General features: G+C 39.5%; 1 protein-coding gene across 1 annotated transcript in view; it reads left to right on the top strand.

Annotated features, from left to right (window-relative positions):
* plxna2 (plexin A2) overlaps positions 1 to 17,408 on the top strand; it is an 801,241-nt gene that overhangs the window by 89,130 nt on the left and 694,703 nt on the right. The window contains exon 3 of the mRNA XM_061902603.1: positions 9,963 to 10,145. Coding sequence (XP_061758587.1) covers positions 9,963 to 10,145 — 183 coding nt within the window. The remainder of the gene's footprint in view (positions 1 to 9,962; positions 10,146 to 17,408) is intronic.

The raw sequence follows: 17,408 nt of genomic DNA, 5'->3' as shown, positions 1-17,408 counted from the left end.
CAGGATGGGGAAACAGTGCACTGTCAACACCGTGTATGGTGCGGATGGTGTTCTGCTGACCTCAACTGCGGATGTTGTGGATAGGTGGAAGGAATACTTCGAAGACCTCCTCAATCCCACCAACACGTCTTCCTATGAGGATGCAGTGCCTGGGTGGTGGACTCTCCTATTTCTGGGGCTGAGGTTGCCGAGGTAGATAAAAAGCTCCTCGGTGGCAAGGCCCCAGGGGTGGAGGAGATCCGCCCGGAGTTCCTTAAGGCTTTGGATGCTGTGGGGCTGTCTTGGTTGACAAGACTCTGCAGCATCGCGTGGACATCGGGGGCGGTACCTCTGGATTGGCAGACCGGGGGGTGGTGGTCCCTCTCTTTAAGAAGGGGAACCGGGGGGTGTGTTCCAAATATCGTGGGATCACACTCCTCAGCCTTCCCGGTAAGGTTTATTCAGGTGTACTGAAGAGGAGGCTACGCCGGATAGTCGAACCTCGGAATCAGGAGGAACATTGTGATTTTCGTCCTGGTCGTGGAACTGTGGACCAGCTCTATACTCTCGGCAGGGTTCTTGAGGGTTTAAAAAAGTATCGAAATACATTTTGGTACCGGTACCAAAGTATTGGTATGGGGACAACACTAACAGGAAGTAACCAGATATTAACTTTAACAAGTAGAATAATACAAGTTTTAAGATAATAAAAGTTTTTCGCCTCATTCCTCACTTCAAGTGAAGAATGCGCTCGTCAAGAAGGAAATACGGCGTCATCTGTGCACAGATGCGCAGGATTCTCACAGGAATGAGGCACAAACGAGGAACCTTTTCAACCAACCCTGACATGCTTCCATAAAATATGGCGATACAGATCGTTACGGCATGAGTCTGCAATATGTATACGGTGATATCGATTTCAGGCCGTATCGCCCATCCTTGTTGTGCTTGGGGATGCACCAGAAGGAAGCTTCTAGCAATTATCTGGCGGAACAAGGCCACTGATGTCTCCTGGTTTGTCTTCATCTCCCAGGAGGACGCTCCCCTGCCATGTTTCCTGATGGCTAATAGATATTTCACATTCTTTTAAGTCCGCGCGAGTCTGACCTCTGATCAGCTTCCTTTGTCTCGAATCCTCCAGCCTCGGGGCCAACAATTGACCACTTTTATGAAAATCACCCACTTCCTAATTAGCGGCAGGGCGGGGGGGGGGTTTATCTCCATCTCCTCCGGGGGCTTCGTTGTCTCCGAGGTGCCAGGAACTCCGTTAGAACTGCTTTTCATCGAGGGCCACACCGCGTTTACGGCGGCCATTAGAGGGCCGCTTGTAACAGTAAATAATTCATGCATTTGATTATTTTACATCCATCCATCCATTTCCTACTGCTTATTCCCTTTTTGGGGTCGCGGGGGGCGCTGGCGCCTATCTCAGCTACAATCGGGCGGAAGGCGGGGTACACCCTGGACAAGTCGCCATCTCATCACAGGGCCAACACAGATAGACAGACAACATTCACACTCACATTCACACTAGTGTAAAAAATATTTCCCATTGTTTTTTATGGGGGGGAAAAAAACTGTCAGATTGTCAGACTTTTACTGTAAAATAGATGGTGTTTTTTATTTATTTATTATTTTTTTTAATTTATTTTAGTTGTTTTTTATCCATTTTTCCATCCATTTCCTACCGCTTATTCCCTTTCGGGGTGGCGGGGGGCGCTGGCGCCTATCTCAGCTACAATCGGGCGGAAGGCGGGGTACACCCTGGACAAGTCGCCACCTCATCGCAGGGCCAACACAGATAGACGGACAACACTCACACTCACATTCACACACTAGGGCCAATTTAGTGTTGCTTTTTATTAAATTTTGTATTTATATTTTTTCCAACATATTAATGGAAAAAAAAAATAGTACCACTTTTTTTTTTTTTTTGTATTTTTTATTTCTTATTTATTTATAACTTTATAATTTTATTTTGGCAACACAGCTGCCCATTTTTTTTTTTTGTATTTTTGTTTTTGCCATAATAAAACATGGTACTGATATTCCATTTACAATAATACACTGTAAAATTATCAAACGTGGATTTTACAGTGGCTGGAGATAGGGAAGTCTGGGCTTCCCTGCTTAGGCTGCTGCCCCCGCGACCCGACCTCGGATAAGCGGAAGATGGATGGATGGATAGATTTTACAGTAAAAAAAAAAAATAAATAAAAAAACACCTAACTCAATCGATGGAATTTTACTGTAAAAAAAAAAAAAAATTGGTCTTTTTTTTTTTTTCCAACAGAGTAATATGATGTAAAAAAAAAAAAAAAAAACTCCCTAAATTTTACTGTAAAATCTATTGATACAATCTATTGATATCGGTACAATTTGATGGATAATTTGCTTCCAAATCATATTTATTTGAATTTTGAACAAAAAAAAGTGACATAAAATACAAACCCCAAAAGCAGTGAAGTTGTCAGGTTGTGTAAATGCTAAATAAAAAGAGACTACAACAAATCCTTTTCAACTTATATTCAATTGAATATAAGTTGTTTTAATATTTAACATTAAAACTAAGAAATGTTGTTATTTTTTGCAAATATTAGCTCATTTGGAATTGGATGTCTGCAACATGTTTCAAAAAAGATGGCACAAGTGGCAAAAAAGACTGAGATAAGTCGAGGAATGCTCATCAAACACTTATTTGGAACATCCCACAGGTGAGAACAGGCTAATTGGGAACAGGTGGGTGCCATGATTGGCTGTAAAAGCAGCTTCCATGAAACGCTCACTCATTCACAAACGAGGACGGGGCGAGGGGTCACCACTTTGTCAACAAATGCCTGAGCAAATTGTTTAAAAACATTTCTCAAGCAGCTATTGCAAGGAATTTAGAGATTTCACCATCTAGGCTCCGTAATATCATCAAAAGGTTCAGAGAATGTGGAGAAATCACTGCACGTAAGCCATGATATTACACACCTCAAAAAACCGACATCAGTGTGTAAAGGATATCCCCACATGAGCTCAGGAACACTTCAGAAAACCACTGTCAGTGACTACAGTTGGTCGCTACGTCTGCGAGTGCAAGTTAAAACTCTACTATGCAAAGAAAAACGCCATTTGTCAACAACACCCAGAAACGCCGCCGGCTTGGCTGGGCCCGAGCTCATCTAAGATGGACTGATGCAAAGTGGAAAAGTGTTCCGTGGTCTGACGAGTCCAAATTTCAAATTGTTTTTGGAAACTGTGGACTAAAGAGGTAAAGGACCATGTGGACTGTTCTAGGGTGAAAGTGTTCTAGGTATGGGGGTGTATTAGTGATTGTTGTAGGGGGAAAGTGTCTAGGCAGCATGTGTGATGGTATGGGGTGTATTAGTGATTGTTCTAGGGTGAAAGTGTCCTAGGCAGCATGTGTGATGGTATGGGGGTGTATTAGTGATTGTTCTAGGGTGAAAGTGTTGTAGGCACTATGTGTGATGGTATGGGGGTGTATTAGTGATTGTTCTAGGGTGAAAGTGTTGTAGTCAGCATGTGTGATGGTATGGGGGTGTATTAGTGATTGTTCTAGGGTGAAAGTGTTGTAGGCAGCATGTGTGATGGTATGGGGGTGTATTAGTGATTGTTCTAGGGTGAAAGTGTTGTAGGCAGCATGTGTGATGGTATGGGGGTGTATTAGTGATTGTCTAGGGTGAAAGTGTTCTAGGCAGCATGTGTGATGGTATGGGGGTGTATTAGTGATTGTTCTAGGGTGAAAGTGTACTAGGCAGCATGTGTGATGGTATGGGGGTGTATTAGTGATTGTTCTAGGGTGAAAGTGCTCTAGGCAGCATGTGTGATGTATGGAGGTGTATTAGTGATTGTACTAGGGTGAAAGTGTTGTAGGCAGCATGTGTGATGGTATGGGGGTGTATTAGTGATTGTCCTAGGGTGAAAGTGTTCTAGGCAGCATGTGTGATGGTATGGGGGTGTATTAGTGATTGTACTAGGGTGAAAGTGTTCTAGGCAGCATGTGTGATGGTATGGGGGTGTATTAGTGATTGTTCTAGGGTGAAAGTGTTCTAGGCAGCATGTGTGATGGTATGGGGGTGTATTAGTGATTGTACTAGGGTGAAAGTGTACTAGGCAGCATGTGTGATGGTATGGGGGTGTATTAGTGATTGTTGTAGGGTGAAAGTGTTCTAGGCAGCATGTGTGATGGTATGGGGGTGTATTAGTGATTGGTCTAGGGTGAAAGTGTTGTAGGCAGCATATGTGATGGTATGGGGGTGTATTAGTGATTGTCTAGGGTGAAAGTGTTCTAGGCAGCATGTGTGATGGTATGGGGGTGTATTAGTGATTGTCTAGGGTGAAAGTGTTCTAGGCAGCATGTGTGATGGTATGGGGGTGTATTAGTGATTGTCCTAGGGGGAAAGTGTTCTAGGCAGCATGTGTGATGGTATGGGGGTGTATTAGTGATTGTCTAGGGTGAAAGTGGTCTAGGCAGCATGTGTGATGGTATGGGGGTGTATTAGTGATTGTCCTAGGGTGAAAGTGTTGTAGGCAGCATGTGTGATGGTATGGGGGTGTATTAGTGATTGTTGTAGGGTGAAAGTGTTGTAGGCAGCATGTGTGATGGTATGGGGGTGTATTAGTGATTGGTCTAGGGTGAAAGTGTTCTAGGCAGCATGTGTGATGGTATGGGGGTGTATTAGTGATTGTTCTAGGGTGAAAGTGCTCTAGGCAGCATGTGTGATGTATGGAGGTGTATTAGTGATTGTACTAGGGTGAAAGTGTTGTAGGCAGCATGTGTGATGGTATGGGGGTGTATTAGTGATTGTTGTAGGGTGAAAGTGTTCTAGGCAGCATGTGTGATGGTATGGGGGTGTATTAGTGATTGTTCTAGGGTGAAAGTGTTCTAGGCAGCATGTGTGATGGTATGGGGGTGTATTAGTGATTGTACTAGGGTGAAAGTGTACTAGGCAGCATGTGTGATGGTATGGGGGTGTATTAGTGATTGTTGTAGGGTGAAAGTGTTCTAGGCAGCATGTGTGATGGTATGGGGGTGTATTAGTGATTGTTCTAGGGTGAAAGTGCTCTAGGCAGCATGTGTGATGTATGGAGGTGTATTAGTGATTGTACTAGGGTGAAAGTGTTGTAGGCAGCATGTGTGATGGTATGGGGGTGTATTAGTGATTGTCCTAGGGTGAAAGTGTTCTAGGCAGCATGTGTGATGGTATGGGGGTGTATTAGTGATTGTACTAGGGTGAAAGTGTTCTAGGCAGCATGTGTGATGGTATGGGGGTGTATTAGTGATTGTTCTAGGGTGAAAGTGTTCTAGGCAGCATGTGTGATGGTATGGGGGTGTATTAGTGATTGTACTAGGGTGAAAGTGTACTAGGCAGCATGTGTGATGGTATGGGGGTGTATTAGTGATTGTTGTAGGGTGAAAGTGTTCTAGGCAGCATGTGTGATGGTATGGGGGTGTATTAGTGATTGGTCTAGGGTGAAAGTGTTGTAGGCAGCATATGTGATGGTATGGGGGTGTATTAGTGATTGTCTAGGGTGAAAGTGTTCTAGGCAGCATGTGTGATGGTATGGGGGTGTATTAGTGATTGTCTAGGGTGAAAGTGTTCTAGGCAGCATGTGTGATGGTATGGGGGTGTATTAGTGATTGTCCTAGGGGGAAAGTGTTCTAGGCAGCATGTGTGATGGTATGGGGGTGTATTAGTGATTGTCTAGGGTGAAAGTGGTCTAGGCAGCATGTGTGATGGTATGGGGGTGTATTAGTGATTGTCCTAGGGTGAAAGTGTTGTAGGCAGCATGTGTGATGGTATGGGGGTGTATTAGTGATTGTTGTAGGGTGAAAGTGTTGTAGGCAGCATGTGTGATGGTATGGGGGTGTATTAGTGATTGGTCTAGGGTGAAAGTGTTCTAGGCAGCATGTGTGATGGTATGGGGGTGTATTAGTGATTGTTCTAGGGTGAAAGTGCTCTAGGCAGCATGTGTGATGTATGGAGGTGTATTAGTGATTGTACTAGGGTGAAAGTGTTGTAGGCAGCATGTGTGATGGTATGGGGGTGTATTAGTGATTGTTGTAGGGTGAAAGTGTTCTAGGCAGCATGTGTGATGGTATGGGGGTGTATTAGTGATTGTTCTAGGGTGAAAGTGTTCTAGGCAGCATGTGTGATGGTATGGGGGTGTATTAGTGATTGTACTAGGGTGAAAGTGTACTAGGCAGCATGTGTGATGGTATGGGGGTGTATTAGTGATTGTTGTAGGGTGAAAGTGTTCTAGGCAGCATGTGTGATGGTATGGGGGTGTATTAGTGATTGTCTAGGGTGAAAGTGTACTAGGCAGCATGTGTGATGGTATGGGGGTGTATTAGTGATTGGTCTAGGGTGAAAGTGTTCTAGGCAGCATGTGTGATGGTATGGGGGTGTATTAGTGATTGTTCTAGGGTGAAAGTGCTCTAGGCAGCATGTGTGATGTATGGAGGTGTATTAGTGATTGTACTAGGGTGAAAGTGTTGTAGGCAGCATGTGTGATGGTATGGGGGTGTATTAGTGATTGTTGTAGGGTGAAAGTGTTCTAGGCAGCATGTGTGATGGTATGGGGGTGTATTAGTGATTGTTCTAGGGTGAAAGTGATCTAGGCAGCATGTGTGATGGTATGGGGGTGTATTAGTGATTGTACTAGGGTGAAAGTGTACTAGGCAGCATGTGTGATGGTATGGGGGTGTATTAGTGATTGTTGTAGGGTGAAAGTGTTCTAGGCAGCATGTGTGATGGTATGGGGGTGTATTAGTGATTGTCTAGGGTGAAAGTGTACTAGGCAGCATGTGTGATGGTATGGGGGTGTATTAGTGATTGTACTAGGGTGAAAGTGTACTAGGCAGCATGTGTGATGGTATGGGGGTGTATTAGTGATTGTTGTAGGGTGAAAGTGTTGTAGGCAGCATGTGTGATGGTATGGGGGTGTATTAGTGATTGGTCTAGGGTGAAAGTGTTGTAGGCAGCATATGTGATGGTATGGGGGTGTATTAGTGATTGTTCTAGGGTGAAAGTGTTCTAGGCAGCATGTGTGATGGTATGGGGGTGTATTAGTGATTGTCTAGGGTGAAAGTGTTCTAGGCAGCATGTGTGATGGTATGGGGGTGTATTAGTGATTGTCCTAGGGGGAAAGTGTTCTAGGCAGCATGTGTGATGGTATGGGGGTGTATTAGTGATTGTCTAGGGTGAAAGTGTTCTAGGCAGCATGTGTGATGGTATGGGGGTGTATTAGTGATTGTCCTAGGGTGAAAGTGTTGTAGGCAGCATGTGTGATGGTATGGGGGTGTATTAGTGATTGTTGTAGGGTGAAAGTGTTGTAGGCAGCATGTGTGATGGTATGGGGGTGTATTAGTGATTGTTCTAGGGTGAAAGTGTTCTAGGCAGCATGTGTGATGGTATGGGGGTGTATTAGTGATTGTCCTAGGGTGAAAGTGTTCTAGGCAGCATGTGTGATGGTATGGGGGTGTATTAGTGATTGTTCTAGAGTGAACGTGTTCTAGGCAGCATGTGTGATGGCATGGGGGTGTATTAGTGATTGTTGTAGGGTGAAAGTGTTCTAGGCAGCATGTGTGATGTGGCGTGGGTAACTTACACATCTGTGAAGGCACCATTCATGCTGAAAGGTACATACAGCTTTTGGAGCAACATATGTTGTTATCATGGACGCCCCTGCTTATTTCAGCAAGACAATGCCAAGCCATGTGTTACAACAGCCTGGCTTCATAGTAAAATAACATGTGTGGCACAATTTGAAGGCTAAAATATGAGGCAGGAGACTGTTGAACAACTTAAGCTGTACATCAAGCAAGAATGGGAAAGAATTCCACTTCAAAAATGTGTCTCCTCAGTTCCCAAAACTTTACTGAGTGTTGTTTAAAGGAAAGGCCATGTAACACACTGGTAAAAATGCCTTTTTTTGCATTAAATTTTAAGTTTGTGATTATTTGCAACAACAAAACATGAAATATCTTGTCTTTGCAGTCTATTCAATTGAATATAAGTTGAAGACGATTTGTTGTAGTCTCTTTTTATTTAGCATTTTACACAAGGCGACAACTTCACTGCTTTTGGCTTTTGTAATATTTGTTGCAATATTGGACACTTATTTTTCCTGTCAAAATGGGGGTAAAAAAAATAGTACTTTTGGTCAGAAAATAAGTGAAGTGAATTATATTTATATAGTGCTTTTCTCTAATGACTCAAAGCGCTTTACATAGTGACACCCAATATCTAAGTTACATTTGAACCAGTGTGGGTGGCACTGGGAGCAGGTGGGTAAAGTCTCTTGCCCAAGGACACAACGGCAGTGACTAGGATGGCGGAAGCGGGAATCGAACCTGCAACCCTCAAGTTGCTGGCACGGCCACTCTACCAACCGAGCTATAAATAAGAAAGTAAAGAAAGAACATATTAGGTATTTTATTGACACATATAAAACGACGCGGCGGTCCAGATCTTGACTTTGACGCGGTGGCTTGGAGGACGAAACCACGGCCCGTTCCCCCCCCCCCCCCCCCCCCCCCCAGAATCCCCCAAATCTGCGACATTCCGACGCTAGCGGCACGGACTCGGCTGTCACATGACCGGGAAGCGAGGAAACGAGACGTGATTATGGAATAACGCTCCTTAAGACGCTGTTCCAAATCCATCCCATAATGTGGATTAGGAGTCTCTGTGGACGCGGCAACAATGTCGGCTCAGCACCAAATCCCCTGTCAAACAGACGCCAGGAAACAACCTCGTTTTGTACGTGGGCGCTAACGAGCCGTCTCGTCGTTTAGGTACCAAAAAAAAAAAAAAAAAAAAGGGCATTTTTACCAGTGTGTTACATGGCCTTTCCTTTTAACAACACAGTAAAGTTTTGGGAACTGAGGAGACACATTTTTGAAGTGGAATTCTTTCCCATTCTTGCTTAAGTTGTTCAACAGTCTCCTGCCTCATATTTTAGCCTTCATATTTTAAATAGGAGACAGGCCAGTCTAGTACCCGCACTGTTACTACAAAAACATGGCATTGTCTTGCTGAAATAAGCAGGGGCGTCCATATGTTGAAACGTATGTTGCTCCAAAACCTGTATGTACCTTTCAGCATTAATGGTGCCTTCACAGATGTGTAAGTTACCAATGCGTTGGGCATTAATACACCCCCATACCTAGAACACTTTCACCCCAGAAAAGTCCGGATGGTTCTTTTCCTCTGTTAGCACACATGCTAAATGTTAGCAATTTTATGTAAGCATCCTAAAGTTTTAGGCTAACTCTGTAGCTCATTTTGCACAAATACACCTAAAACCCACTGTTTCAGACACAAAATCCAGGGCACATCAAAATTTCTGCGGGAATTTTCGAGGTAATAATTTTTTTTTTTGTACGCAGATTAAAGGCTTTGTTTGTCTTTAAAGTAAAAGATGGCTGACATAAAAAAAAAAAACTTTGACTAACAGGAAGGGCTTAGAAAACCTGATATATAGAGGATCTTTGAGTAGCATTTTTTTTCAGTCGTCCTGTGTATAGTAAATCTTTGACTGGTGTTTTTGCGGAACACTTTCAGGTGTTTGTCGTAAAGAGGATCTTTGACTAGCCTTGCTGCAGTGCATCTGCTCCGGTAGATCCCTAAAATATAGAGGATCTTTGACGAGCAAGTTTTTGAAACGAGTCTTTAAAAACAGCATATTGCTCTCATCATAAAGATATAGACAATCTTTGGCTATATTTGTTGTAGCACATTCTTAAAAAGCATGTTTGACTACTAAACAAACAGGAGAATGCTTCTATCCAATACAGGATCTTGGACTACCATTGTTTCAGTAGATCCCTAAAAACAGCAAAACCGTTTTGTATAGAGGATCTTTGACTCGGATTTAAACGGAGCACAGGGCTCCTGTCCAATAGAGGATCTTTTTAGTGTTTTTTTTTGCTCTAGTTCCTGACTGGTCTTGTGGTTCCTGTGCCCATGTAGCCCGTGCCCATCGACGACTCCTTCTGCGGCCTGGACATCAACCAACCCCTGGGCGGCTCCCAGCTGGTGAGCGGACACACCCTCTACACCGAGACCCGGGACCGCATGACCGCCGTCATCTCCTACGTCTACAACGGCTACTGTGTGGTCTTCGTGGGCACCAAGAGTGGACGTCTGAAGAAGGTCAGTGGGTGTGACCAATCTGTGGATGATAGGGTACCCGGTATCTAATGGATAGCGGTTTTGACTCCCTTGCTTGGATTACATAGGTCTGAGGGGATGGTGCAGGTCCAAGTATTTATTGTCTAATAGTCCTTTATTAAATTGGAGGAAGACAGTTCTGTTTGACTACTTGATTAGAAAATTTCCAATACACTACATTTCCTGACATTTTTAGTCCTTTTGGTTTGTTTAACGGAATTCTGAGTAATCGTTTCTTACGTAATATTTCCGAACTGATAGAAATGATGACAATTGTGAGTACTTATACAAAATATATTGTTTTTCGTCAATTAACTATGTTTTGTTTTCACAAAATAATGTAGTTTATCAACAACTTTGTCAGACGCTAATAACGACGTAACGGTGACCAAATCGGTTGAAGTCGTACGATAGCTACTCAGAAACAAAATAACTTTGTCAGCATGCACTCCGTCCGTACTTGGTACGAATGTATAGAAGACAGTTCTGTTTGACTACTTGATTAGAAAATTTCCAATACACTACATTTCCGGACTTTTTTGGTCCTTTTGTTTAGTTCAACGGAATTCTGAGTAATCGTTTCTTACATAATATTTCAGAACTAACTAACAGATAGAAATAATGACAATTACGAGTACTAATACAGAATGTATTGTTTTTCGTCAATTAACTGTTTTGTTTTCACAAAATAATGTAGTTTATCAACAACTTTGTCAGACGCTAATAACGGCGTAACGGTGAATCCGACAAATACGATGATTAAATCGGTTGAAGTCGTACGATAGCTACTCAGAAACAAAGTAACTTTGTCGGCACGCACTCCTTCCGTACTTGGTACGAATGTATACAAAACACTTCTGTTTGACTACTTGATTAGAAAATTTCCAATACACTACATTTCCGGACTTTTTTGGTCCTTTTGTTTAGTTTGACGGAATTCTGAGTAATCGTTTCTTACGTAATATTTCCGAACTGATAGAAATAATGACAATTATGGATACTAATACAGAATATATTGTTTTTCGTCAATTAACTATGTTTTGTTTTCACAAAATAAATAATGTAGTTTATCAACAACTTTGTCAGACACTAATAACGGCGTAACGGTGAATCCGACAAATACGATGATTAAATCGGTTGAAGTCGTACGATAGCTACTCAGAAACAAAGTAACTTTGTCGGCACGCACTCCTTCCGTACTTGGTACGAATGTATAGAAGACGATTCTGTTTGACTACTTGATTAGAAAATTTCCAATACACTACATTTCCTGACTTTTTTGGTCCTTTTGTTTAGTTTGACGGAATTCTGAGTAATTGTTTCTTACGTAATATTTCCGAACTGATAGAAATAATGACAATTATGAGTACTAATACAGAATGTATTGTTTTTCGTCAATTAACTGTTTTGTTTTCACAAAATAAATAATGTAGTTTATCAACAACTTTGTCAGACGCTAATAACGGCGTAACGGTGAATCCGACAAATACGATGATTAAATCGGTTGAAGTCGTACGATAGCTACTCAGAAACAAAATAACTTTGTTGACACACACTCTTTCCGTACTGTGTACGAATGTATGGAAGACTGTTCTGTTTGACTACTTGATTAGAAAATTTCCAATACACTACATTTCTTGACTTTTTTGGTCCTTTTGTTTAGTTTAACGGAATTCTGAGTAATCGTTTCTTACGTAATATTTCCGAACTGATAGAAATAATGACAATTATGAGTACTAATACAGAATATATTATTTTTCGTCAATTAACTATGTTTTGTTTTCAGAAAATAAATAATGTAGTTTATCAACAACTTTGTCAGACGCTAGTAACGGTGAATCCGACAAATACGATGATTAAATCGGTTGAAGTCGTACGATAGCTACTCAGAAACAAAATAACTTTGTCGGCACGCACTCCTTCCGTACTTGGTACGAATGTATACAAAACACTTCTGTTTGACTACTTGATTAGAAAATTTCTAATACACTACATTTCCGGACTTTTTTGGTCTTTTTGTTTAGTTTAACGGAATTCTGAGTAATCGTTTCTTACGTAATATTTCCGAACTAACTAACAGATAGAAATAATGACAATTACGAGTACTAATATAGAATATATTGTTTTTCGTCAATTAACTGTTTTGTTTTCACAAAATAATGTAGTTTATCAACAACTTTGTCAGACGCTAATAACGGCGTAACGGTGAATCCGACAAATACGATGATTAAATCGGTGGAAGTCGTACGATAGCTACTCAGAAACAAAATAACTTTGTCGGCACGCACTCCGTCCGTACTTGGTACGAATGTATAGAAGACGGTTCTGTTTGACTACTTGATTAGAAAATTTCCAATACACTACATTTCCTGACTTTTTTGGTCCTTTTGTTTGGTTTGACGGAATTCTGAGTAATCGTTTCTTACGTAATATTTCCGAACTGATAGAAATAATGACAATTATGAGTACTAATACAGAATGTATTGTTTTTCGTCAATTAACTATGTTTTGTTTTCACAAAATAAATAATGCAGTTTATCAACAACTTTGTCAGACGCTAATTACGGCGTAACGGTGAATCCGACAAATACGATGATTAAATCGGTTGAAGTCGTACGATAGCTACTTAGAAACAAAATAACTTTGTCAGCACGCACTCCTTCCGTACTTGGTACGAATGTATAGAAGACAGTTCTGTTTGACTACTTGATTAGAATATTTCCAATACACTACATTTCCGGACTTTTTTGGTCTTTTTGTTTAGTTTAACGGAATTCTGAGTAATCGTTTCTTACGTAATATTTCAGAACTAACTAACAGATAGAAATAATGACTATTACGAGTACTAATACAGAATGTATTGTTTTTCGTCAATTAACTGTTTTGTTTTCACAAAATAATGTAGTTTATCAACAACTTTGTCAGACGCTAATAACGGCGTAACGGTGAATCCGACAAATACGATGATTAAATCGGTTGAAGTTGTACGATAGCTACTCAGAAACAAAGTAACTTTGTCGGCACGCACTCCTTCCGTACTTGGTACGAATGTATAGAAAACACTTCTGTTTGACTACTTGATTAGAAAATTTCCAATACGCTACATTTCCTGACTTTTTTGGTCCTTTTGTTTAGTTTAACGGAATTCTAAGTAATCGTTTCTTACGTAATATTTCCGAACTGATAGAAATAATGACAATTATGAGTACTAATACAGAATATATTGTTTTTCGTCAATTAACTGTTTTGTTTTCACAAAATAAATAAGGCAGTTTATCAACAACTTTGTCAGACGCTAATAACGGCGTAACTGTAAATCCGACAAATACGATGATTAAATCGGTTGAAGTCGTACGATAGCTACTCAGAAACAAAATAACTTTGTCAGCACGCACTCCTTCCGTACTTGGTACGAATGTATAGAAGACAGTTCTGTTTGACTACTTGATTAGAAAATTTCCAATACACTACATTTCCTGACTTTTTTCGTCCTTTTGTTTAGTTTGACGGAATTCTGAGTAATCGTTTCTTACGTAATATTTCCGAACTAACTAACAGATAGAAATTCTGACAATTATGAGTACTAATACAGAATATATTGTTTTTCGTCAATTAACTATGTTTTGTTTTCACAAAATAAATAAGGCAGTTTATCAACAACTTTGTCAGACGCTAATAACGGCGTAACGGTGAATCCGACAAATACGATGATTAAATCGGTTGAAGTCGTACGATAGCTACTCAGAAACAAAGTAACTTTGTCGGCACGCACTCCTTCCATACTTGGTACGAATGTATAGAAGACGGTTCTGTTTGACTACTTGATTAGAAAATTTCCAATACACTACATTTCCTGACTTTTTTGGTCCTTTTGTTTAGTTTGACGGAATTCTGAGTAATCGTTTCTTACGTAATATTTCCGAACTGATAGAAATAATGACAATTATGAGTACTAATACAGAATATATTGTTTTTCGTCAATTAACTATGTTTTGTTTTCAGAAAATAAATAATGTAGTTTATCAACAACTTTGTCAGACGCTAGTAACGGTGAATCCGACAAATACGATGATTAAATCGGTTGAAGTCGTACAATATCTACTCAGAAACAAAATAACTTTGTCGGCACGCACTCTTTCCGTACTGTGTACGAATGTATAGAAGACGGTTCTGTTTGACTACTTGATTAGAAAATTTCCAATACACTACATTTCCTGACTTTGTTGGTCCTTTTGTTTAGTTTGACGGAATTCTGAGTAATCGTTTCTTCCGTAATATTTCCGAACTGATAGAAATAATAACAATTATGAGTACTAATACAGAATTTATTGTTTTTCGTCAATTAACTATGTTTTGTTTTCACCAAATAAATAATGCAGTTTATCAACAACTTTGTCAGACGCTAATAACGGCGTAACGGTGAATCCGACAAATACGATGATTAAATCGGTTGAAGTCGTACGATAGCTACTCAGAAACAAAATAACTTTGTTGACACACACTCTTTCCGTACTTGGTACGAATGTATGGAAGACTGTTCTGTTTGACTACTTGATTAGAAAATTTCCAATACACTACATTTCCTGACTTTTTTGGTCCTTTTGTTTAGTTTAACGGAATTCTGAGTAATCGTTTCTTACGTAATATTTCCGAACTGATAGAAATAATGACAATTATGAGTACTAATACAGAATGTATTGTTTTTCGTCAATTAACTATGTTTTGTTTTCAGAAAATAAATAATGTAGTTTATCAACAACTTTGTCAGACGCTAGTAACGGTGAATCCGACAAATATGATGATTAAATCAGTTGAAGTCGTACGATAGCTACTCAGAAACAAAATAACTTTGTTAGCACGCACTCCTTCCGTACTTGGTACGAATGTATAGAAGACAGTTCTGTTTGACTACTTGATTAGAACATTTCCAATACACTACATTTCCGGACTTTTTTGGTCCTTTTGTTTAGTTTAACGGAATTCTGAGTAATCGTTTCTTACGTAATATTTCCGAACTAACTAACAGATAGAAATTATGACAATTATGAGTACTAATACAGAATATATTGTTTTTCGTCAATTAACTATGTTTGGTTTTCACAAAATAAATAATGTAGTTTATCAACAACTTTGTCAGACGCAAATAACGGCATAACGGTGAATCCGACAAATACGATGATTAAATCGGTTGAAGTCGTACGATAGCTACTCAGAAACAAAATAACTTTGTTGACACACACTCTTTCTGTACTGTGTACGAATGTATGGAAGACTGTTCTGTTTGACTACTTGATTAGAACATTTCCAATACACTACATTTCCGGACTTTTTTGGCCCTTTTGTCTAGTTTAACGGAATTCTGAGTAATCGTTTCATACGTAATATTTCCGAACTGATAGAAATAATGACAATTATGAGTACTAATACAGAATATGTTGTTTTTCGTCAATTAACTATGTTTTGTTTTCAGAAAATAAATAATGTAGTTTATCAACAACTTTGTCAGACGCTAGTAACGGTGAATCCGACAAATATGATGATTAAATCGGTTGAAGTCGTACGATAGCTACTCAGAAACAAAATAACTTTGTCGGCACGCACTCCTTCCGTACTTGGTACGAATGTATGGAAGACGGTTCTGTTTGACTACTTGATTAGAAAATTTCCAATACACTACATTTCCGGACTTTTTTGGTCCTTTTTGTTTAGTTTGACGGAATTCTGAGTAATCGTTTCTTCCGTAATATTTCCGAACTGATAGAAATAATGACAATTATGAGTACTTATACAAAATATATTGTTTTTCGTCAATTAACTATGTTTTGTTTTCACAAAATAATGTAGTTTATCAACAACTTTGTCAGACGCTAATAACGGCGTAACGGTGCCCAAATCGGTTGAAGTCGTACGATAGCTACTCAGAAACAAAATAATTTTTTGTGGCACGCACTCCTTCCGTACTTGGTACGAATGTATAGAAGACAGTTCTGTTTGACTACTTGATTAGAATATTTCCAATACACTACATTTCCGGACTTTTTTGGTCCTTTTGTTTAGTTTGACGGAATTCTGAGTAATCGTTTCTTACGTAATATTTCCAAACTGATAGAAATAATGACAATTATGAGTACTAATACAGAATGTATTGTTTTTCGTCAATTAACTATGTTTTGTTTTCACAAAATAAATAAGGCAGTTTATCAACAACTTTGTCAGACGCTAATAACGGCGTAACGGTGAATCCGACAAATACGATGATTAAATCGGTTGAAGTCGTACGAAAGCTACTCAGAAAGAAAATAACTTTGTTGACACACACTCTTTCCGTACTGTGTACGAATGTATGGAAGACTGTTCTGTTTGACTACTTGATTAGAAAATTTCCATTATGGTAAATTTCCTGAGTTTTTTGGATCATTTTGTTTAGTTTGTTTTTAAAGACGGTCAGTTAATTTTCCTTTAACTATGTTTTGTTTTCACACAAAAAATTAATGCAGCAACTTTGTCAGACTCGAATAACGGCGTAACGGTGAATCCGACAAATACGATGAATAAAGTCGTACGATAACCGTCTGAATTTTGATGACTTTTAATCGCATTTTTCTTCTCTCATAGCTACTCAGAAACAAAATATTTTTGTCAGTGCTAACTCCTTCCATACTTGCTACTAATGTGACTTGTAAATTAATTGAAGAAAGACAGTTCTGTTTGACTACTTGATTAGAAAATTTCCAATACAGTAAATTTCCCGACATTTTGAATCATTTTGTTTAGTTTGTTTTTAAAGACGGTCAGTTAATTTTCCTTTAAACGTGTTTTGTTTTTACAAAAGAAATTCATGCAGTTTATCGACAACTTTGTCCGACTCTAATAACGGCGTAACGGTGAATCCGACAAATACGATGACTAAAGTCGTACGATAACCGTCTGAAATTTGATGACTTTTAATCGCATTTTTCTTCTCTCATAGCTACTCAGAAACAAAATATTTTTGTCAGTGCTAACTCCTTCCATACTTGCTACTAATGTGACCTGTAAATTAATTGAAGAAACACAGTTCTGTTTGACTACTTGATTAGAAAATTTCCAATACAGTAAATTTCCCGACATTTTGAATCATTTTGTTTAGTTTGTTTTTAAAGACGGTCAGTTGATTTTCCTTTAACCGTGTTTTGTTTTTCCAAAAGAAATTCATGCAGTTTATCGACAACTTTGTCCGACTCTAATAACGGCGTAACGGTGAAT

Source organism: Nerophis ophidion, linkage group LG06 (genome assembly GCF_033978795.1).
Source record: "Nerophis ophidion isolate RoL-2023_Sa linkage group LG06, RoL_Noph_v1.0, whole genome shotgun sequence".
Taxonomy (NCBI): Eukaryota; Metazoa; Chordata; class Actinopteri; order Syngnathiformes; family Syngnathidae; genus Nerophis; species Nerophis ophidion.
This window is presented reverse-complemented; position numbering and strand designations above follow the sequence as displayed.